This window comes from Artemia sp. Qi Xiang Cuo, chromosome 20, assembly GCF_049724085.1.
Source record: "Artemia sp. Qi Xiang Cuo chromosome 20, ASM4972408v1, whole genome shotgun sequence".
Classification (NCBI taxonomy): Eukaryota; Metazoa; Arthropoda; class Branchiopoda; order Anostraca; family Artemiidae; genus Artemia; species Artemia sp. Qi Xiang Cuo.
The window spans coordinates 18134260-18159768 of record NC_142813.1 but is presented as its reverse complement, the minus strand read 5'-3'; the positions used below and the strand labels follow the sequence as shown (position 1 = coordinate 18159768).

The 25509-nt window shown below is 36.7% G+C and overlaps 1 protein-coding gene across 2 annotated transcripts in view; it reads right to left on the bottom strand.

Moving 5' to 3' along the window:
- Positions 1 to 25509, bottom strand: part of LOC148939955 (diacylglycerol lipase-beta-like) — a 129924-nt gene that overhangs the window by 7194 nt on the left and 97221 nt on the right. For both annotated transcript variants that reach the window (XM_089105869.1, XM_089105870.1), the window contains exons 12-14: positions 16007 to 16161; positions 5232 to 5336; positions 1939 to 2069 (exon numbers count right to left, since the gene is read on the bottom strand). In XM_089105869.1, coding sequence (XP_088961995.1) covers positions 1939 to 2069; positions 5232 to 5336; positions 16007 to 16161 — 391 coding nt within the window. The remainder of the gene's footprint in view (positions 1 to 1938; positions 2070 to 5231; positions 5337 to 16006; positions 16162 to 25509) is intronic.

Here is a 25509-nt window from a genome sequence, read left to right as displayed (position 1 = left end):
AGAAAGCTAACATTAAAAGAACTATAATTCTAGAATTCAGGTATTATAAAAAACAGATGCGATTAGAATATTCAGAATAGCGATTTACACATAAATGACCATTTTATCGAAGGACTACTTAGCACTTCAGTTATCATATGCCGTCCATGCCCAGATTCTGTCTTAGTTATTTTCCAAGGAACACTTTTTGTATTGACGAATAAACCATTATTTTTGCGGCCATACCCTGGGTCTTTAAAAGTTGGAATTAAAATAAACAACACAGGGAAGTCATCAATGTGTCCGGAAGGCATCTCAAGTTGCAAAAAAAAACTCAATTGGGTTTAAATCCAATGTTGATAAGCTTTTCAACAACAATACGTTCATTGATAGCCCGCAAACCAATATACAACTTAGAGATATTCTTCTTAATAGAGTAATAATAATTAAGTTATACGATATATTTCAATATAAATATTTCTTTTGGTTATATGCAGCCTTACTAATTATAAAAGAGTGAATATACAAAAATATAAGCGAAAAATTGTAATCTTTCTCCCCTATGATTACTGACGAAATACTTTTAGTTTTAATGTGTTCATTTAAACACACAAAAAAGAAATGAATATACATACAATTAATTATATTAATTAAACAATTAAGTAAGAAATTACGTTATTTTGCTCAAGTTATGTCAAAATTTTTAAGATTTTAAGCAAAAACAGAACGTAATAATTAGGAAGAGGTTATAAGGAAATATTCAAAGAAAGTAGGGGCTTTACGAGGGAAAGTAAAGTTGAAATAAAAGTAAAATGAAATTTGAAAAATAAAATGGTGACTGCAGAAGAATGCGATGAGTTATTAGCAGTAGTATTCACTATCTTTCCGAAAAACCTGCAGCCATTTCGTTATTTCTGGTATAAATATGTAAAGGTTTTATTTGACAATTCTTATGACTTTTCATCCAGAAAGTCCTTTTCGCAGGATTTAGCTAATACATTATATAACCTATATATTATTGTAATCATCCTAAAATGCAAAAAAAAAAACATTTTAAAACACGCTACATTGAATTCAAAGAGATAAGATGGTATGACACGCTACATAAGATAGAATGAAAGGCTTGGCGAAGAAAAATGAAGATATGTTTTATAGAAATTAATCAACAACAAAAATGAAAATTTCTCAAAAACTGGAAGAAGAAGAAGAGGGAATAAAAAAAATGGGGGATTGACAGGAAAAAAAGAAGTAAGAACATCTTTAACCAGTTTATGAATGCATACAAACAAAATATTTCGTTCCCTTGTTTTTAATCTCCTTACTCTTGTTCAATTACTGCAAATTTTTTTTAAATAAACTAAAATCCAACGAGATATTCTGTTATGAAAAAGCTACGAAATTCACTGAAGAAAGTTTAACTGAAAAATACCTGCAGTCCTTTGCTGCTGGAGAATGAGTCCAGTTCATGGTTATATGACAGTAGGCCAAAAAAGCAGATTTTTGTTTCAGTAGTCACCGAGAGTGAGTGAAGAACGGTATGAGTATTTTAATTAGTGTGAGATTGTGAATGTTCAGATGTATTTAGTTGATTATAGCCGTGGCCTTTGAGGTTTCTTTTAAACCTTTTTATTGATGGTTAGAGTGGTGTGAATTTGTGGATTGGAGGTGGGAGATAGGAAGAGGAGGAAAGAGGATATTTTATTATGTGTGTTTCAGAAGTCAAGAATTATACTGTTTTATTAAACATTATTTATGTTATACTGTATTATATACATTAAATTACATTAGTGGATATATGAAACACGCTTCATAACAAGCTTTGGCTATGGAAAGGAAAAGTGTATTATTCATTTGCTTTGGTTTGATTTTCAATGCCCATCTATAAATATAGAATAATGAAGAATCAGTAAAAAGATAATCAAAGAAGACAACATACTCTTGAAATATAAAGAAACTTACTTGCTACTTGTAATTGTATCAACTTGAAGTATCCTTCCAGGTAAATATAGTTTGACCTCTTCAGCAGTCTCATGACCATTCTCAAATACATGAGAGGTACCATACCTTTCTGCTACTGAGCTGTATCCACCCTATGACAAATAAATGGCAAGATTTGAAAGATGGTAGTTGGGCAACTTTGGGAGCACTCTAATGATAAGATTGTTAATGTCAATAACGCAAAACCAATCACTAATTTTAAGCTAAAAAAAGTCCCCGTGACGTCACACAACGGGCACTTGAAGCTTGAAGCCAAGCAAGTACTTTTCATTAATAAAATCAGTAGAATTAATTAAAATGGTACCAGATTTATACGTAGTTTTGGTTAGTCTACCCTGTTTTATCTCATGGTCAGGGGATCACGTTGGAACTTCCAAAAAATTTTTTTTGGGGGGGGGCGAGGGAGGCGGGGTGAGGGATCTTCAAATTTAGCGTTGAGGGTAGGAGGGTAAAATAATTTGTTTCTGGCTCTCATAAAATATTCTTAGTTTTATCTTATCTTTTGCGCATGTTATCCACAAAAACTTCCTGCCAGTTGAATATACACACTAATACGTTTCAAGAAAAGCCGTTCCTAGGGTTGGTGGTGCCTGGGAAAAAATTATTACAGCGCCCTATTTTCAACTCAAATCTAAGCAAAAAGTCGAATCGAAGTGAAAATTTGATTAAAGTGGGGAACCCTCAGCCACGGCTCCCGGGACAGCTTACCTCCCCTCCCCTTGAACGGCTCTGGATTTAAGGTAAAATATGAAAGCTCATTAAAAATTGTAATATAGGATTCTTACTTTAAAATATAGGATTATATAAAACTTCATTTCAGAATAATTAATTTACAAATTCTATCTTTACGTGCTTATATCAGATAAAGAGACCCCGGACACAGAAAAAGGTGGCTTTCGGGTTCGTATTCCCCTCCAAATGTCATTATTCCAAGAGTTCTCAAATTCTGACAATAATTCATTTATTTGTACTTCTTTCCGAACTCGTTCTCCCTTCTTAAATACCAAGCCTTTGAATTAACTTCAACGTAGACAACAGCCTTCAAATATTCAGAGGAGTATATTCCCACGTTCAAAAATTGGTAATAGAAGGGAAGACCAACTTTTCACTAACTGAAAAATTTGTCATGGTGGACAAACAGGAATAAATTTCCAGGAATGAATGTATGGTAGGAATTAGGGCATGATAAGGATTTTCAAATACATACATGCCCTTCCCTACTTGTAAGGGTTGAAATATTGCACAAAGCCACGTCTAGATATCTGTTTAACTTTGAAATTTGTCTATAGCTAAAATTCAACGTTTCTAATAATATATTAAATTTAGAACCCATTTCTCCATAATAATAGTATAACTTAGTTATGACCCACATCGTACAAAATATGTCACTTTGGGATAGATTGAAAAAAGAGAGCCAAAAACCAGACATATCACCAAATTAATATCAGCTGATCAGACAAAACAACTAAAATATTTAGGACAACTATTGTAAAAAAAATACTGATTAAGCGATCAGGGCCATATTCAGGATTTTTGTTCGAGAGGGGAGGAGGGTTACAATAAAACCCATCAAAAATGTGGTTTCATTCATTTTTATTACGCTTTCACAAGCAGTATTTCGAGGGGGGAGTTCAAACCCCCTAACCCTTCCTCTAAATAAAGCCATGAAAGCAATATCAGCGCCCTAGGTAAAGCGGATCATACTCTACAAGCTTCTCAGCTAACCTGTCCAAACAGAATTAAAGTCCATTGCTAGATGTTTTAAGTCTTGTATTACGGTACGAACGACGCAAATACAGAAGACTCTTGCAATATCTAACTAATACAAATTTATAAAAATATTAAAAATTAATCAATATTTTGTATATTAATATCATAACATTTAAAAAATGTAGAATATTTTCAGTCTTACGAGCAGGGGTTAGATATGGTAATATTCCAACAACGAAGACTTGCAGTATCTAACTAATTATCTAAGATTAACTATCTAAATACTAAGACTTGGGACACATAATCAAGTAAATGTGGCGTAACTATTTTTTTTTTATAGAAATCTAATCATAAATCAAGAGAACATTAGAAATTGTGCATGTTTTATTGGTGTAAAATTAGAATAACTAATTTTTGCAGCTCTTCCGATTGACAAACATGGAAAAAAGAAGATGTACACTTTATTTTGGAGATTATTTAGCGCTGAATGTACTCATTGTGTCGTACTAACTTCGCATAGTCACAAAATCCTTAAGTTAAACTATCATACATCATGACAAATATATCTATTCAAGAGGCTGAGCTTGTCCGAGGGGTGAAAAAACCCTTCATTAAAACAATTTGACAAAAGAAATAGTTCCTTACTGCTGTCCAGATATAAATGTTTTCGTAAATACACCAAAAAACAAACTAATAACCCCTCGAAAAACCAAATTAACCTAATTCATAATCGGAATATAATATTTTTCTGATTTTTCACTTAAAAAACAAAGCAAAAAAACAACAAATTACTAGAATCTTTGTTCTAGACTATTAGTACTAAGGTCATAATTACCAAGTTAGTATTGGTAATAAATTTGTGCAGGATGACACTCAAATAAGATTCTTAGGGTGCCGAACATGGAGCACAAGTATCACGGTCATAAAATGGAACACAAATATATCTCTGTTTTGGACCCTTGCGCTTGTGCACTTTCGATGCGCATCTGCATTATATAGCGGAGGTTAGAAGTGTGTGAGAAGTGTCAAATTCGAATAAGAGGAATAGTGAAATGGTCTGATGGCAGTCTACTTCTACGAATCAGTAGGCATTCAGACCCCCCCCCCCCCACCCGCCCCGGTCCCACTGTATTTTTCATATTTTAAAAACCTTCTTTATTTCTTGGAACAGTGGAATGCTATACCACAAATAACTTTAAATTGGCGTAAACTAAACATACTTTGCATAAACACCCATTCTACCCAATCCTCTTCTTTAGTCTATAAGCTTTTTTTAATTGGTTGTCATGTATTTTATCCCTTATTTACACTCTTATGTCTTTTACAATTTCATATTACAAAAAAACGCCTTGAGCTCTAAGCTGTTTGTAAAATTATCCTCTGGTCAACAGTTCATTTATATCACATTTTTACTACGTTAAGAAAAAAGAATCCAGTAAAAGCACATTTTTTTCAGATTTACCTTCAAGTTACAATTTGAGAAACTACTTATGGCAACACTAACTAAAAAATTAATCCCGAGGATGATCACCCAATTCACTCACCTGATTTAGATTTTGTCTACTTTCAGAAAGTAAATGTCGTCCATCGGCTTCTTCAGAGCGTCCATGTCTACTTCGCGAGAAGCAACTTCTCGTTAACACTTTGAACTAGAAAATACGACATTAGACAGCTTTTCTTGCAACGCTTTTACTTATTTTGTTACGCAGGTATTTCAGCCACTATCAATAACACTACCATTATAATCCACTAAAATTAAGACAGAAATAGTGGGAAACCTCGATAGAGCCATTCAATAGAGAAAATTAGCCTATTCGAACACTCAAAACCGGAGTAGAGATGGGTCAGAAGGCGCGGGACGACACCCCTGCTGCCACCTATAACTTTTTTTACATAATTCATGGATGGTTATGTGTGTCGGTCGATTTATTTGATGTTTTTCATGGATGTTTAATGGTTTTTGTCAGTGAGAATTTGAAAAACAGGAACATTGTCACATTTATGGATGTCAACAGCAATTCATGTCTGTTATATTGTTTTCTCAGTAAGAATGAAAAAACAGGAATTTTCTCACTTGGAAAAACAGGAATTTTCTCACATGGAAAACCATAAACCACGTGGTCCTGTCACGAGTAGCACCTGTGAACTTGATTTACATAATCGCTAGGGGAAATTATTGATTCACGAAGGGGAGAATTAAGAAACATTAAGGCTTCTTTAATCTTAGGTCTGAGGGATAAACGTTCTTTAGGTCAGAGAGAAAAATTAATATTCTATTTTTAAATAGGGCTTCATTGATCTTTAGTGTCAGGAATTATAAATGAAATCACTTGTTATCTTGGAATTATGCGGGGGTCTAAAGAGATAGAAATTCTATTTTTAAATACGGCTTCACGGAGCTTTAAGTCGGAGAGATAAATTGATATTCTAACGAAACCCTAATAGTTTAGATAGGAAAATTTATGAGATGAAGAGATTAACGTAGGAAAGGGTTTCCTAGAAATTTGAAATGCGTTAGCGCAGAGATGCCAAACAAAAGGAACACGCTGAAATTACGTTTAGGGATTATTTGGGCGAAACCGTTTTATCCATTTTATGGGATTATTTCAGCGAAACAGTTAGAGACATTTTGTAAGAAGATTTTAGGAAAGGTTTTAGAAGAGAATTTGAGGGTGAAACTCTGTGGTCGTTATAATACACAAGTTCCATTTGAACAGTGTTGTGAGGTCCTCTACCCCAACCCCAAAGGGTTCCGATCCCCCACCACAACCCCGAAGGAAGCCCCCGGTACTCAAAGGTCCCCCAAGCTCCCATAGAGCCCCAGCCCCCCAAACGCCCTCCTCAGACCCTCAAAGGCCCTCCTCTGGTCCTCAAAGGGCCCCTGGACCCCCAAAGGGCACCCGGACCCCAAAGGCCCTCCCCCCGGTCCTCAAAGGTCCCCCGGGCTCCCAACTGTCCCCCGGACCCCCAAAGGCCCTCCCCCGGCTCCCAAAGAGCCACCGGCGCCCCCAAAGACCCACCCAGACCCCCAAAGGCCATCCCCGGGCCCCCCCAAGGCCCATCGAGCTCCAAAAGGACCAACGGGGTCCCAAAGGCCCTACACCGGTCCCCAAATGTCCCCCAGGCCCCCAACTGTCCCCCCGGACCCCCAAAGACCCTCCCCCCGCCCCCAAAGGGCCAACCGGCTCCCAAAGAACCAAACGGTCCTCAAGTGTCCCCCAGACTCCCACAGGCCCCCCTGTGCCCCCACGGCCCTCCTCTCGGCACCCCAGGCCCCCCCCGGCCCGCGACGCGCCCCCGGGATGCGCCGTAGGCCAGGAAAGCGCCGCAGGATGTGCCGCAGGGATGCGCCGCGGGTCAGGAAAGCGCCGCGGGGGATGCGCCGCAGGAAAGCGCCGCAGGATGCGCCGCAGGGATGCGCCGCAAAAAAAAAGTAAACTAAAAAGTAAAAATTTCGAAATATGATCTCCCAAACCCACGCCTCAGACCCCCACCGGCCACCTCCTGGTCCTCAACGGTCCCTCGGGCCCCCAACGGGGCAACCGGCCCCCCCACCCCCCTCCCTGGGCCTTCCCCAGAGGCCTCGCGCTATTTTTTTTTTAATACTTTTTTATGGGTTTATTATATTTTTTCTGAACAAGTTCCATTCATAATATCATTCCTAAACCCATTTTCCAACCTCAAAGAGTCCCCTCCCCAATTCGTAAATACTTTCTTGAATTTTTTAACATGGTATTTCTTTAACTTTTTTACGTATCTTAAAATGACATGAAATATGCTTACGGCTCTACCAATCATACTCTGTGCTTGTTCATGGACACGACGTGGCTTTCCCACTGGTACTCTATGTCAGGTTATCGACACTACCTAGTTTATTGTATGCATTAAATCAGTATTTTTTACGCAGTGGAAGGATAAACACACATTTCATATATGTAAAAAAGTGAGGATGAATTACTAGACGACCGTATGTGCACATGAAAAAATCATCGTAGTATTGAATACTGACAAGGAGAAATACCTGAGCTATGAAACGAGTGCAAGCGGTAACACTATTGGAAATGTATGCATGCGTTGTCATGACAGCGAGAAGTTAGATTTCTTTGGAGTACCCAAGAATTTCAATCATGTAAACGATGGATATTCAAGAGTATCATTACCAGAGAAATTAGTGTTCAAAGAGAATGCAAACTTAAAAATAATTGTCGATAATCGGGGACAACTCCTTGCTAGGGTTTCTGGTAACACATTACCTGTTGATAAATCCTATCATCATCTTTCCGGTATTAGCATTTTAAAGAGAACAAGAAGGAGAAGACAGGCATACTCCTGCAATGATGTCATTAATCATATTTTGTCAATATGCCAAAACTGGAATCTATGCAAAAATAATGTGACAGTAGACAGTGAAATCACAGGCAGAATAAAAAGGACATTAGCAGACAATATCATCAATGAATATAAAGATGAATTGACGGAAAGTGAAGCGCAAGTGTACTAATAATGTGTAATAATGTATTTAACGTATTTTTATATTAATATTCTACATCTCATTATTTCATTAAAAATATTTTATGCGTTATTTTGTTAAGTGTTCATTATTTTAGGGTATGCTAGAACGTCAAAAGTTCAGAATATCTATTAAAAAGGTCAGAGATGAAAGAAAAAGAATTTTTTGAGATAAAGATATTACTAGCATGCTCAATGTTTCATTGAAGACAGAAAAGTTCAAGATCTCTTCCGAATTTTACCAAAGAAAACAATTCACTTCTAATTTCACCAGAGAAAATAAAATTAGTCCACATCAGTTTTAATCTCACAGATACATAGAAATTTTAAAGTTTACTTCTAAATGTATATCTATAAGATAGGACAAGTTATCATATGAGTGTGTTTATTTTCCATGAAGATAAAGTTTCACTTTAATTCTAAATTTTCTTAAATTCAATTCCAACCTTTCTCAAAGAGTCAAATTTAAAGTTCTGTTCTAAATATTCCCCCGGGAGAAGAAAAGTTCAACTTCAATTCTGAATTTTATCAATGAAAATGAAATGAGTTATTGATCATTTCTATTTTCACAAAATAAATATAAAAATTTTCCACTTCAGTTCAGATTTTTCTCAAACAGATTAAACAATTTAAAATACTGTTCCAAATTTTTCATAGAATATAGAAAAGTTCAAGTTCTCTTCTGAATTTTACTAAAGAACACAATTCAATTCTAATTTCACCAGAGAAATAAAAAGCGTACACATCAGTTTTAAGTTCACCAAGACATAAAAAATTTTAAGTTCAATTCAAAATTTTTCCGAAGAAGATAGGAAAAGTTATCCTATGATTGTGATTATTTTCCATGAAGATGAAAAGTTTCACTTTAATTCTAATTTTCTTAAATCCTGAAATGACATGAAATATGCTTACGGCTCTGCCAATCGTACTCTGTGCTTTTTCATGGACACGACGCGGCTTTCCCACTGGTACTCTATGGCAGGTTATCGACACTACCTAGTTTATTGCATGCAATAAATCAGTATTTTTTACGCAGTGGAAGGATAAACACACAATTCATATCTGTAAAAAAGTGAGGATGAATTATTCAACGAACATATGTGCACATGATAAAATCATTGTCGTATTGAATGCTGACAAGGAGAAATACCTGAGCTATGAAACGAGTGCAAGCGGTAACACTATTGGAAATGTATGCTTGCGTTGTCATGACAGCGAGAAGTTAGATTTCTTTGGACTATCGAAATCATTCAAAATTGCTCAAGGTGGATATGCGAGAGTGAGAGCACCAGAGATGATAGTGCTAAAGGAGAATGCCAACTTTAAAATAATTATCGATGATCGGGGACAACTCCTTGATTACAGTTCTGGTACCACAATACCTATTGATAGGTCATATTCCCGTCGTTCTGGTATTACTATTCAAATGAATGCAAAGAAGAAAAGAAAGGCCTACTGCTGCACTAGAGTAATCAATTATATCATGTCTACCTGCCAGAACTGCCATCTATGTAAAAATAATATGAGAATAGACAGTGAAATCACAGGCAGAATAAAAGGACATTAGCAGACAATATCATCAATGAATATAAAGATGAATTGACGGAAAGTGAAGCGCAAGTGTACTAATAATGTGTAATAATGTATTTAACGTATTTATATATTAATATTCTACATCTTATTATCTCATTAAAAATATTTTATGAATTATTTTGTTAAGTGTTCATTATTTTAGGGTATGCTAGAACGTCAAACGTTCAGAATATCTATTAAAAAGGTCAGAGATGAAAGAAAAAGAATTTTTAGAGATAAAGATACTACTAGCAGGCTCAATGTTTCATAGAAGATAGAAAAGTTCAAGATCTCTTCTGAATTTTACCAAAGAACACAATTCAATTCTAATTTAACCAGAGAAAACAAAAATCTAAGGCCTTTCTTTTCTTCTTTGCTTTCATTTGAATAGTAATACCAGAACGATGGGAATAGGATCTATCAATAGGTATCGTGCTACCAGAACTGTAAGCAAGGAGTTGTCCCCGATCATCGACAATTATTTTTAAGTTGGCATTCTCCTTTAGCACTATCATCTCTGGTGCTCTCACTCTCGCATATCCACCTTGAGCAATTTTGAATGATTTCGATAGTCCAGAGAAATCTAACTTCTCGCTGTCATGACAACGCATACATACATTTCCAATAGTGTTACCGCTTGCACTTGTTTCATAGTTCAGGTATTTCTCCTTGTCAGCATTCAATACGACAATGATTTTATCATGTGCACATATGGTCGTCGAGTAATTCATCCTCACTTTTTTACAGATATGAATTGTGTGTTTATCCTTCCACTGCGTAAAAAATATTTATTTAATGCATGCAATAAACTAGGTAGTGTCGATAACCTGCCATAGAGTACCAGCGGGAAAGCCGCGTCGTGTCCATGAAAAAGCACAGAGTACGATTGGCAGAGCCGTAAGCATATTTCATATAATGTCAGTATTTAAGAAAATTAGAATTAAAGTGAAACTTTTCATCTTCATGGAAAATAATCACAATCATAGGATGACTTTTCCTATCTTCTTCGAAAAAATTTTGAATTGAACATAAAATTTTTTATGTCTTGGTGAACTTAAAACTGATGTGGAAGCTTTTTATTTCTCTGGTGAAATTAGAATTGAATTGTGTTCTTTAGTAAAATTCAGAAGAAAACTTGAACTTTTCTATCTTCTATGAAACATTTGGAACAGTATTTTAAATTTTTTTCATCTGTTTGAGAAAAATCTGAACTGAAGTGGAAAATTTTTATATTTATTTTGTGAAAATAGAAATGATCAATAACTTATTTCATTTTCATTGAGAAAATTCAGAATTGGATTTGAACTTTTCTTCTCCCGAGTGAATATTTAGAACAGAACTTTAAATTTGACTCTTTGAGAAAGGTTCGAACTGAATTTAAGAAAATTTAGAATTAAAGTGAAACTTTTTATCTTCATGGAAAATAAACACAATCAGATGATAACTTTTCCTATCTTATAGAGATACATTTATAAGTGAACTTTAAAATTTCTATGTCTCTGTGAACTTAAAACTGAAGTGGACGCATTTTATTTTCTCTGGTGAAATTAGAATTGAATTGTTTTCTTTGGTAAAATTCGGAAGAGATCTTGAACTTTTCGATCTTCTATGAAACATTGAGCCTGCTAGTAGTATCTTTATCTCTAAAAATTCTTTTTCTTTCATCTCTGACCTTTTTAATAGATATTCTGAACGTTTGACGTTCTAGCATACCCTAAAATAATGAACACTTAACAAAATAATACATAAAATATTTTTAATGAAATAATGAGATGTAGAATATTAATATAAAAATACGTTAAATACATTATTACACATTATTAGTACACTTGCGCTTCACTTTCCGTCAATTCATCTTTATATTCATTGATGATATTGTCTGCTAATGTCCTTTTTATTCTACCTGTGATTTCACTGTCTACTGTCACATTATTTTTATATAGATGGCAGTTTTGGCATATTGACAAGATATGATTAATGACATTATTGCAGGAGTATGCTTGTCTTCTCCTTCTTGTTCTCTTTAAAATGCTAATTCCGGACAGATGATGATAGGATTTATCAACAGGTAATGTGTTACCAGAAACCCTAGCAAGGAGTTGTCCCCAATCATCGACACTAATTTTTAAGTTTGCATTCTCTTTGAACACTAATTTCTCTGGTAATGATACTCTTGAATATCCACCGTTTACAAAATTGAAATTCTTGGGTACTCCAAAGAAATCTAACTTCTCGCTGTCATGACAACGCATGCATACATTTCCAATAGTGTTACCGCTTGCACTCGTTTCATAGTTCAGGTATTTCTCCTTGTCAGCATTCAATACGACAATGATTTTATCATGTGCACATACGTTCGTCGAATAATTCATCCTCACTTTTTTATAGATATGAATTGTGTGTTTATCCTTCCACTGCGTAAAAAATACTGATTTATTGCATGCACTAAACTAGGTAGTGTCGATAACCTGCCATAGAGTACCAGTGGGAAAGCCACGTCGTGTCCATGAACAAGCACAGAGTATGATTGGTAGAGCCGTAAGCATATTTCATGTCATTTTAAGATACGTAAAAAAGTTAAAGAAATACCATGTTAAAAAATTCAAGAAAGTATTTACGAATTGGGGAAGGGGACTCTTTGAGGTTGGAAAATGGGTTTAGGAATTATATTATGAATGGAACTTGTTCAGAAAAGATAAAATAAACCCATACAAAAGAATTAAAAAAAAATAGAGCGAGGGCTCTTTGGAGGGCCCGGGGAGGGTGTTTGGGGGACCCTTGGGGGGCCGGTCGCCCCGTGGGGGGCCCGCGGGACCTTTGCGGCCCCGGGGAGGGCCTGGGGGGGGCTGCGGAGGGCGTTGGGGGGATAACATTTGGACATTTTTACTTTTAGTTTACTTTTTTTTTGCGGCGCATCCCTACGGCGCATCCTGCAGCGCTTTCCTGCGGTGCCTCCCTGTGGCGCATCCCCCGCGGCGCTTTCCTGACCCGCAGCGCATCCCTGCGGCAAAACCTGCGGCACTTTCCTGGCCCACGGCGCATCCCGGCGGCGCTTCTCTGGCCCGGGGGGACCTTTGGTGACCGGGGTAGGGCCTTTGGGGCACAGGGGGGCCTTTGAGAGTCTGGGGGACACTTGAGGACCGATTGGTTCTTTGGGAGCCGGTTGGCCCTTTGGGGGCCGGGGGCGGGCCTTTGGGGGTCCGGGGGGACCGTTGGGGGCCTGGGGGACATTTGGGGACCGGTGTAGGGCCTATGGGACCCCGTTGGTCCTTTGGGAGCTCGATGGGCCTTTGGGGGGCCCGGGGATGGCCTTTGGGGGTCTGGGTGGGTCTTTGGGGGCGCCGGTGGCTCTTTGGGAGCCCGGGGGACCTTTGAGGACCGGGGGAGGGCCTTTGGGGTCCGGGTGCCCTTTGGGGGTCCGGGGGCCCTTTGAGGACCAGAGGAGGGCCTTTGAGGGTCTGAGGAGGGCGTTTGGGGGGCTGGGGCTCTATGGGAGCTTGGGGGACCTTTGAGTACCGGGGGCTTCCTTCGGGGTTGTGGTGGGGGGATTGGAATCCTTTGGGGTTGGGGTAGAGGACCTCACAACACTGTTCAAATGGAACTTGTGTATTATAACGACCACAGAGTTTCACCCTCAAATTCTCTTCTAAAACCTTTCCTAAAATCTTCTTTCAAAATGTCTCTAACTGTTTCGCCGAAATAATCCCATAAAATGGATAAAACGGTTTCGCCCAAATAATCCCTAAACGTAATTTCAGCGTGTTCCTTTTGTTTGGCATCTCTGCGCTAACGCATTTCAAATGTCTAGGAAACCCTTTCCTACGTTAATCTCTTCATCTCATAAATTTTCCTAGCTAAACTATTAGGGTTTCGTTAGAATATCAATTTATCTCTCCAACTTAAAGCTCCGTGAAGCCGTATTTAAAAATAGAATTTCTATCTCTTTAGACCCCCGCATAATTCCAAGATAACAAGTGATGTCAATTATAATTCCTGACACTAAAGATCAATGAAGCCCTATTTAAAAATAGAATATTAATTTTTCTCTCTGACCTAAAGAACGTTTATCCCTCAGACCTAAGATTAAAGAAGCCTTAATGTTTCTTAATTCTCCCCTTCGTGAATCAATAATTTCCCCTAGCGATTATGTAAATCAAGTTCACAGGTGCTACTCGTGACAGGACCACGTGGTTTATGGTTTTCCATGTGAGAAAATTCCTGTTTTTCCAAGTGAGAAAATTCCTGTTTTTTCATTCTTACTGAGAAAACCATATAACAGACATGAATTGCTGTTGAAATCCATAAATGTGACAAAGTTCCTGTTTTTCAAATTCTCACTGACAAAAACCATTAAACATCCATGAAAAACATCAAATAAATCTACCGACACACATAACCATCCATGAATTATGTAAAAAAGTTATAGGTGGCAGCAGGGGTGTCGTCCCGCGCCTTCTGACCCATCTCTACTAACCGGCATCAATGCCATGAAGGGAGATGAGTCAAATCCACCATAAAAGTGCAGAAGAGAGGACAAAAAGCTAAAGTGTATTTCATGATAATACATAGAAACAGAAAATAAGCGTAAAAAAGATCCATCACAAAAATAAAGATATTTTTTTGAAAATTCTTGTTTAGTATTTGAAGTGAGAGATTAAAAAAAAAAAAAAAGCAAACTATCTTATTTTAGTGAGTAAGGTATCTTTTCCAGGGTGTTCTTGGTGGTAGATAGAAAATGCTAGGGTGTTCTTGGTGGTAGATAGAAAATGCGAGAAAGAAAGGACATGGACCTTATTGAGAGGTCGGTAACGGGGATCAGATTATGCTACCATAGTGAAAAAATCTGCCATCAAAGTGCAAAAAGGAGGGCAATGCCTGCAGCACCTCAAAATGGCTGGCAAAATTAAGCAGTTCCTAAGGATAGACAAACTTGGTCTCTGAAGTTGTTTTCAAATCTCTCTAGCACAAAAAATGCCACATCCTGGTGCTTCGGCACCTCGTCTTTGGAATATAAGGTTTGAAGTTTATCATTTTCTGAAAGGTGAAATGGAAAATCCCTAGCTTCAGAAACATTTTTATTTGGGACCGAAATATATGCTATATATACTGTTCTATATATGTAGTAAATATATACCCTTAGCTCACTATGATTTTTTTTGCGATAAACATATAAAGCAAAAAGGGCAATAAAATAGTTATAGGAGAAAAAAAATCGACAGGATCAAAATGTTTTGGAAATCCTGAATTAGCAGCGGATTATTATTATGTTTTGGCAGATTGTGTAGGTCTACATTTTGAACGATTCTAACATGGCAAACTTACACTTTCATACAGTTCAGAGCGAAAATATAATAATAATAATAATTTACACATAACCTCTACAAAAAAAAGAGAAGGAGAGTGACACAATGAAAAAAAAATATTGTAATTAAACAGATAAACATTCTCAAAGACAAAACTACAAAATCAAATGCATCAAAAAATCAAACAAGAGGTTGATATGGACCTAGTCGTTAATAAGCCTGCTATTTTAATTTAGAATCCATTATTTGTTTTTGCTGACATATGAAAATATCAGCAGCATCAAACATACAATCCTTCGGATTCTATACCGCCTGGAGAAAAACAATAAATGCTTGTAATAACGATAACCTGTACTTTTTGCACATCTGGAATATTAAACAATAAGAGCAAACCTGATAGGAAAAGATTCAAACGGTTTAAATCCAACCCAAAATGACACACAAAAAATTTAGGAAGAATTCCAGGAAATAAGCCATATTAAACAGCTTTGTTTAAAGAGCAGGCGACCACATCGACCTTCAGATTCTAACCATGTTTCAGAATAGAAGAGATCCTCTCACTGAGAAAAAATTTGGCACAAAAGATGTACGCATAAATATTAGAAATAATAACTGCACTGCGTTAACCAGCACATTAGAATCTTTTTAGGATTAATTTAAAAAACGTTTTCCACAAAACAAGTTTTTCAAAGAAAAGTAAAGAACTCCATTAAACAAAAAATGAGCAAAAATCAAATCAAATAATCTACCAAGCGTGAAACTGACCAAGCGTGAGAATGTCTGGGCCTTGAAACCTCTCATGAATAGGTCCTTCCTTTATCCTAAGTTGCTACAACTATTTTTACACAAAATATTATTTATTGTTCAACATGTACAAGAAAGGTCTTTCAGTATTTCAAGCATCACCTATTAAATGATATATCAAAAGAACTTACCTTTGGGTCCTGACACGATTGGAGTTCATGTAAAAGTTGGCTTTTTAAAAGTCGAAAAGTAGAAACACTCAATCTGGGAACAATATCATCACCAATCGCCAAAGACATACAGAATGACTCGGAATGCGTAGCCGCTTCTTTATTTAATAGACCGCCTATTAAAAATTTAAAACAACTTTATGCTGTCATTTAAAGATGTGTGTATGAGCATCTTTAAATGACAGCTAACTGGTTTTAAACCAGTTTACTTTTGGATATTCGACAACTATGAATCAGGTTACATAGGTAAGCCCAGTAGCTTTTGTTAATAAGGATAGATCGTAGCCTGATCAAAACTACCCTACACAATCTTCAATTTGAATCTCAATTTGGAAAAAAAAACAAAAACGAAAAACGATTGAACTCACTGAAATCCTACCCGTAGGGTCACACAGACGCGAAAGACTATTCACATCAGCACACAAAATAAGAATGACAAAACTAAAAATGAGCTAAACAGGGAGAACATTATAATAGTAATGATTTACTTTTGCAAAAGCTAGCAAGGACCATGACGAAACAAAACAGATACCAACCCACAAGTGGAAATCACTCAATATCTAATAAACAAATACGTAAATTCAATCAAACATCGACCAATAGAAAAACAAATTCTATGGCTGAGCCTTGTAGCAGGAGCTTTCGCATCTTTCGAGTTACCCCAAATTGATTTATTTTTTATTATTATTATCCGATTGTCTTTATCAATAAAACAATACCACATAAATTATTTTCTGAGATCTATAAGTTCTTTGCACTCCACTACAAAATAGAAATAACTTTCCCCGACACCTCACACATTGGGTAACAGTAATGGTCATTTTTCTTTCTGGCCCGACTCATAAGCTTTATTCTTTTCCCATATGGCAACCCATGCGCTCCCATATTTACCTAACATCCTAACTCATCCGTCTCTTCGCTCTAGATCTCTGATATGTACATACAGATCTATTGACCGGGTCTTTGCTATCCCCTCGTGCTAAATTTGAATCTCCTTGTCTAGTAATCTTTCACGCGAAGTATATCAAACAGTTCGTGGTAACGAACTGTAAGTAAGGAGCGACCCGGCTCAATAGTAACCGAAACTCTAAAAAACGGAATTTTGATACCAATAGATACATCAGAAGAATCAGATTTTTATGCTGATTTCAAATATGTAAGTTTTATCAAGTTTAGTCTTACCCATTAACTGTTGCGCGACTGATAAAATTTATCTGGTTTTCGAAAAACGGGGGATATAAATACTTTCCGTCCTAAGACCCTAATGAAAAACCCACTGTCAGACTCAAAATGTCTGAAAGACCGTCCATAGAAGTCTTAAGATTGCGTTTGCAAAAATGTAATATTTTGTATTTTTTGCCAGAAGAAAGATCACTGATCCGTGTTTATTGGTTTATTGTTTCTTTATTTTATTTTTGATTTTCCATGGGTGATCGTATCGATCCAGTAGTCCTAGAATATCGTGAGAGGGCTCATTCGAACGGAAATTAAAAGTTCTAGTGCCCTTTTTCAGGGACCAAAACAATTGGAGGTCAACCTGTCCCCCTCTCACGCTCATTTTTTTTCCCGAAGTCATCCCATCAAAATTTTGAGATAGCCATTTTGTTCAACATAGTCAAAAATCTAGTTAATATGTCTTTGAGGATGACTTAATCCCCCACAGTTCCCGGGGGAAGGGCTTCAAGTTATAAACTTTGCCCATTGTTTACATATAGTATTGGTTATTGGGAAGCATACAGGCGTTTTCAGGAGGAATTTTTTTCTAGGGGGGGGGGGGGTCGGGGTTGAAGTAGGGGTTACGGGGGAGGATCTTTCTATGGAGGATGTTTCATTGGGGAAAGGGACATTTCTATGAAGGGGGTGCCAGATTTCCCATCATTATTTAAAAAACGATCAGAAACTAAATAAAAAAACAAGTCTTTTTTAACTGAGATCAAGGAGCGGCTTGGAAACTCGAAACACGTCTGAGCGAGTACGCAGATGAGGACTGTCGTTTCCTAGTCAATACCTCGCCTTTTACGCTAAATTTTTTTTAGTACTTTCAGAATAGATATATACTCTAAATAACCGGCTGTTGTGACTCAGGGGTTTGTGATTCGAAAAAAATTTAAACTTTGGCGTAAAGAGCAAGGTATTGACTAGGGAGCAAACTTCCTAATATACGTAATAAAAACATACGAATATAGAAATTCGTTACGTAATTTAATTCGTAAGTTACGTCAGAACAAAATTTCGAGAACGCCAATTAGCCAAAAAAAGGAAAATTAAAATGCGAATTTCGTTTTAATTATTCATGTACGGTGAGCCAAAATCAAAGCTGCATTAATTCAAACACGTTCAGAAATTAACCAAAAAAACAGGTGTTTTCTTTAACTGAAAGTAAGGAGCGACATTAAAACTTAAAACGAACAGAAATTATTCCGTATATGAAAGGGGCTGTCCCCTCCTCAACGCCTCGCTCTTTACGCTAAAGTCTTTTATTGTTTTAAAAAATTAAGTTGTAAGACAGTTAGTGTAAAGAGCAAGGCATTGAGGAGGGGACAGCCCCTTTCATATGCGGAATAATTTCTGTTCGTTTTAAGTTTTAATGTCGCTCCTTACTTTCAGTTAAAAAAACTTGTTTTTTTAGTTAACTAAAGAAAGAGGGAAGAGGAAGGGGCATCGTATTCACGGAATATTTTCTGTTCGTTTCAAGTTTTAATATTCCTGCTCAATTTCAGTTAGCTTTTTTTTAAGTTTTTAGTTAATTTCTAATCGTTCTTCATATGATGCAAGAAAATCCACTCCCCCCAATTTTCCTTGGAAACTTTCTTCTTAACAGAAACTTCTCCTCGTGGAAAATATTCCCCCCTGCTTAAAATTTCACCAACAAAATTTCCACATATTTCCCAATAACAAGTGCTATATATGAAGAATAGACAAATTGCGTAAGTTTCAGTCATTTTCCAAGGGACAACTGAGAGCCATGTCCTCTTCAAAGGCATATTTATTAAACCTTTCAACTCTACTGAATCAAATGGCTATCTCAAAATTTTGATCAGATGTCTTTGGGGAAAAAAGGGGCATGGGAGGGGAGCTAGTCGCCCTCTAATTTTTGGTTACTTAAAAAGAATATTACAACTTTGATTTCAGCTAAAAGGAGCACTCTCTCAATCTTCTTGGACCATTGTTTGCATTCGATTACCCCTGGGAAAAAAAAACAAACAAATGAACACGCATCCATGATCTTTCTTCTGGCAAAAAATACAAAATTTCCACATTTTTACAGGTAAGACCTTGAAATATCTACAGTTCTCTAATGTACTGAATCTGACAGTGTGATTTTTATTAAGATTATTTGAATTTCCTTCTTTCTCAAAAATCAGGCAATTTTTCTCAGGCTCGTAGCTTTTGATGGGCACCATTAAACCTAATAAATCTTATATATATGGAATCAGTAAGAAATGCAATTTTATTGATGAATCTGGGCCGAATGGCTACTTACTAACAGTTCATTACCACGAACCGTTTGATATTGTTTAATGTATCTTTATATCATTAGATTTTAGTTAACTGGTTCTCAGTTTCGAAATAATAGGCTCGCTTGCCTTTTGTCAAACTTGCCTCAATACGCTTAATAAACTTACCCATTGCTGCCAAATTGCAACCCAAATATGGAAGTTGTCCTTGCACTTCTAAACATATTCCCTCAGAGTGAACTCTATCTTTTTCCGTCATCCCTCCTCCATTCCTAAACACTATCAACACCAACTTCTTCAAATTTACACTTTAGGGCTTCTTGTTCAGATACATGCTTGTCTTATCAATTAGGTGGTACAGTTTATCCCTAGATTCTACCACTCATGCTATATCATCCACAAGCATTAACACAAACGCCAATTACTAGTTTAGGTGCTTCATTTACCTATAGTTACGACGGTGCATCGTTCCCAAAAAATGAGTATAACCATGGAAAGGAAGAGCATCCCTGTTACACGCAAGATTTCTTTCCAAGGAGAATGCATCGGTAACTTTCGTGCTCATATCGGTCCCCTTTCTTGAATATAAATATTCCTATCGATGTGCTCCCGCTTGTTGACCATTCCGTCTGGTTCACAGCCAATGTGAAAAAAAGTGAAGTGAGGTGCAGCGTCAAGGCAGTACCTTGAGACAACCGATGGTATGTCATCCAAGCCTCGAGCAGACTGTGGCTTCTTTTTCTTTAGGTTACTCTATACTTCTTTGCCCGTTACGAACTCTATCGACTTATCTTCCTTAAGAGGGAATCCAAATTGGTTCATGGTTTGACCCATCAATGCTTATGAAAACGATGCCTCCTTTTTTGTCTTTCTCGTTTTCTCTGACCAAGTTCCCACTGGTTGCTTATTTGTCCTTTCCAGTGAATGTTTCCCTTTTCTAGAAAAGATTTTGCGACTCTTTTCTTGCATTGCTATCTGGATTTCATTATGCTTCTGCTTTTTCCTCTTTCTTATCTTCAACATTTTCTTATATGATTTCCTAGGTTCCCTACACCTTGAAAAATCCACAATAAGACATCTTTCATTATTTTTGTCGAACCGAAAGGTCTCGTACAACTTTGTACAAACTTCAAAACACTCCTCACCTAACCAAATTATCATTTCGATAGCTAATTTCTTTCTATCATCGACATGCATACTCACCACAGACCATACATTATATCACACATTCTGGTTGCTACAGTCACATATGGCAATTCTCGTGGTTAATAAAACCACAATAATGGTTGTCTACTCACCACAGACCATACATTATATCACACATTCTGGTTGCTACAGTCACGTATGGTAATTCTCGTGGTTAATAAAACCACAATAATGGTTGTCTACTCACCACAGACCATACATTATATCACACATTCTGGTTGCTACAGTCACATATGGTAATTCTCGTGGTTAATAAAACCACAATAATGGTTGTCTACTCACCACAGACCATACATTATATCACACATTCTGGTTGCTACAGTCACATATGGTAATTCTCGTGGTTAATAAAACCACAATAATGGTTGTCTACTCACCACAGACCATAGATTATATCACACATTCTGGTTGCTACAGTCACATATGGTAATTCTCGTGGTTAATAAAACCACAATAATGGTTGTCTACTCACCACAGACCATACATTATATCACACATTCTGGTTGCTACAGTCACATATGGTAATTCTCGTGGTTAATAAAACCACAATAATGGTTGTCTACTCACCACAGACCATACATTATATCACACATTCTGGTTGCTACAGTCACATATGGTAATTCTCGTGGTTAATAAAACCACAATAATGGTTGTCTACTCACCACAGACCATACATTATATCACACATTCTGGTTGCTACAGTCACATATGGTAATTCTCGTGGTTAATAAAACCACAATAATGGTTGTCTACTCACCACAGACCATACATTATATCACACATTCTGGTTGCTACAGTCACTTATGGTAATTCTCGTGGTTAATAAAACAACAATAATGGTTGTCTACTCACCACAGACCATACATTATATCACACATTCTGGTTGCTACAGTCACATATGGTAATTCTCGTGGTTAATAAAACCACAATAATGGTTGTCTACTCACCACAGACCATACATTATATCACACATTCTGGTTGCTACAGTCACATATGGTAATTCTCGTGGTTAATAAAACCACAATAATGGTTGTCTACTCACCACAGACCATACATTATATCACACATTCTGGTTGCTACAGTCACATATGGTAATTCTCGTGGTTAATAAAACCACAATAATGGTTGTCTACTCACCACAGACCATACATTATATCACACATTCTGGTTGCTACAGTCACATATGGTAATTCTCGTGGTGAATAAAACCACAATAATGGTTGTCTACTCACCACAGACCATACATTATATCACACATTCTGGTTGCTACAGTCACATATGGTAATTCTCGTGGTTAATAAAACCACAATAATGGTTGTCTACTCACCACAGACCATACATTATATCACACATTCTGGTTGCTACAGTCACATATGGTAATTCTCGTGGTTAATAAAACCACAATAATGGTTTTCTACAGACCAACATCTTGAAAAACAAGGAAAATAGTTATTGCATAGGTAGCAGTGGTTTTTCTCTTTCTGCTTTTGTTTTTATCCTCAGGGTAGATCGTACTGAAATAGTGGGCATAGTATAATGAGAGAGGGCTCATTTGAGCAGTACTGATTTTAACTAATGAAATAAATTGCGCTACAACAAGGTGCCATTTCTACCTTTCCTTTCACCGTTCTACGAAGAGGATCTTCTTTTATTTTAGTGTTTTATTTCTTCACGGTTTGTTTTTATTTATTTTCGTGGTTGTTATTTGCGTTTTTCTTTTGTTTCTAAACTAAGGATGGTTGAATGGAGATCTCAACTAAAATCTTAACACTGTTTTTTCACAGTCTGGAAATAAACTCGCTTTTTCTTCTTCACGATCCCCTTTTTATCATCTTGTCATGCTTGTTGTCTCCGAAATTAACTGCGTACGCTCTTTAACCTCCCTTATCTATTCAAAGCTCCACTCATTATCCCATCCTATAAAGTTCTAATTTCCTTAATCCTTTTTACGACCTCTATTGCCCCCCACTCAAGGTTGACTTACTTCTCCTTTGGCCCCAAATAGATGGCCAAAAAGCACAATTTTCATAGATCTATCATACTTCAGCTGTAAAAAGTTGAATAGCCATTTTATTATTTAATTAAATTAAAGAACAAGTTTTTGCAACTGAAAGTAAGGAGCTACATTTAAAATCAAAAGAACAGATATTATTCGGTACACGAAAGGGTTGCCCCCTCCTCAATTCCTTGTTCTTCATGCTGAATATTTAGCACTTTTTAAAACGCTTCCTATTCTAATTAAACGACCCTTGTGTTTCAGGAGTCGTTCTAAAAAAAACTTGGAACGAACCGTCAAACTTTGTTCCGACTTAGTCAAACCAATGATGTTCCGATTTCGACCCAAAACAAAACAAACGACCCAATTCGACCCAAATCTTATTGTGATGTTTGTTACGTAATTTTCCGTCCACAGGCGATTGGATTTCCTGATAGTACCCAGGACATCCCTATACCAAGGATACAGAAACTGAAAATCTTTCGTTGTGATATAATAAGTGAAAATACGATCTATATCCCCTTTTAAAACCACACTTAACAGAATAGCAATAAATAAAGAAAAAGAGAGAAAACATGTTAAAATCGCAACAGACAAAAAAAACAGAAAAGAAATTTAATAGCTTCTAACCAACCAAATAAAACATAGGCTAAAGATATATTACAGTTTAGGACAACATCAGGGAAAAATCAGTCTGAATTGAGCAATATCTAGATTTATTTTGCCTATTGAAATAGCAATATGAAGGTCAATAGTTCCATATTGTGCTGTTACCCCGGAGTTTGAGACCCAACATAGGAGATTAAGAATGTATTTAGAATACTAACAATAGCAATAATTTAAACATAAATTGTCCCATTCTAACGGGAAGGGCTAGAAGGGGGATAATAAAATAATGTGTAAAATAATAAAAGAACTGTATAGGCACGCAAATAATAATCAGTTAAACAATAAATTGCTGCAAATATGGAATATGTAGCTACGACGGATTTGTTCTGCTAAATGCTGAATAAAGTCGGTTTGAGATTTGACTGCAATCGACTTGCAGTTAATAAAGTTTGTTTGATATTTGAATGGTTTGAGATTTGATGAAAACATTGAATCTTTGTCAATGTTTTTTTTTTTTTTTTTTTTTTTTTTTTTTTTTTTTTTTTTAAACCATTCTACACATGTTTATATATGGTACTAAGTATACTTTATGTTCAGGCTACTAAACAGAATAACAAGAAACGAATTCTTCGGAATTTAACTACATGCAAAGAGAAATAGCCTCGGAGGTTCCAATATGATCAATCAAAGTAACCCAGCACTAATGTTAAGACCTACCACCTACATTTGCAGCGTCATTAACAAAAAGAAGGAAAAACAAGGGAATTAGCAAAACGTAGAGAGGGGGTGGGAGGCACGGTGTGCATGTAACTGAACCACCGTGTAATTGAACCACAAGCAACTGAACACCTGTAACTAAACCACCGTATAACGGAACCCCCATGCAACTGAACCATTGTGTAACTGAACCACCAGGAAGCTGAACCCCATTTGACTGAACCCCCATGTAACTCAACCCCTATGTAATTGAACACCCATGCAACTGAACCCCTATATAACTGAACCACCGTGAAACTGAATCACTGAGCAACTAAATCACCGTGTAACTGAATCACCGTGCAACTGAACCACCGTGCAACTGAACCCTCGTGTAACTGAACCATCGTGCAACTGAACCACTGCACTGAAGTAGGTAATTAACTTTTTTCAAACCAAACGATAAAGAACTACGAGTGTAGAAAATACCACAAAATGAAAACAACAAAATAAGCAAAGTGGTAAAAATAAATTACAGTATGTAGACGGTGAGAGCCACAGTTTACCCCCCCCCCCGCAAAAACATCCCTTAAGGAAAATACCCCCCTCCCAGAAAATACCTACCCGTGGAAAATCCCCCCTCCCCCAAAAAAAACCTCTTGCGGCTGGTTAGTCTCCAATCACTTTCGTCTTATAAAAAAAGACTAGAAATGCCTGGGGATTATCAAACAAGTTCTACCTCCATCCTCCTGTCGTATCTCCCTTAGAGCTAATTCTGTATTTATTTGAAGACTCAATGAGAACTAAGGTGTTTTGGCGTTGAAATGCTTCCTTAGAGACATATTACTTCCGTTCTAACTGCAAAATATTCAGATAACTCCATTTCATAAGTTTCAGTCCCGTTCTTAGTTTTGTAGTTTAATATGTCTATTCCTTACAGATAGTATTTGTCATTGGGAAACATACGGAAATTTTTTGCGTGGGGGTTTTCTGTATGATTTTTCTTGAGAAGAAAGTATTTGCACGGCGGGGGGGGCAAGATTTATACATAAATTCCCTTGGCTCATTTCCCTTCGAACTCCTAAATTAAAATAAAAAATAACACGACTCAGAGAAAACTTTATAATTTTAAAAATCATAATCTCCACAAGGGGGGCATTTTGCAGGTGATGAGGTTTCCGTGGGTGGAGGAGGGGAAATTTTCCGGGGGGGGGGGGGATAACCGCTTCGACCCGTAGAAAGTGACAGGGTGAAGGGAACCCCCATTAACAGACATAGAAAAGAGAAATAAATCTGGATTTAAGAGTTTATGACGTCCGATTTTCTTAGTTTTTGTGACAACAAAACAGAGCATTTTTGTAAATCATCTTGACAGTAATTTATATAAAGACTTAAAAAAGCAAACAATTCCAACAAGGTTGAAGATGAAAAGATTCTAACTTGTGTTTAACCCAATGTAAGTACGGTGGTTGAGTTGCACGAGGGTTGAGTTGCACGAG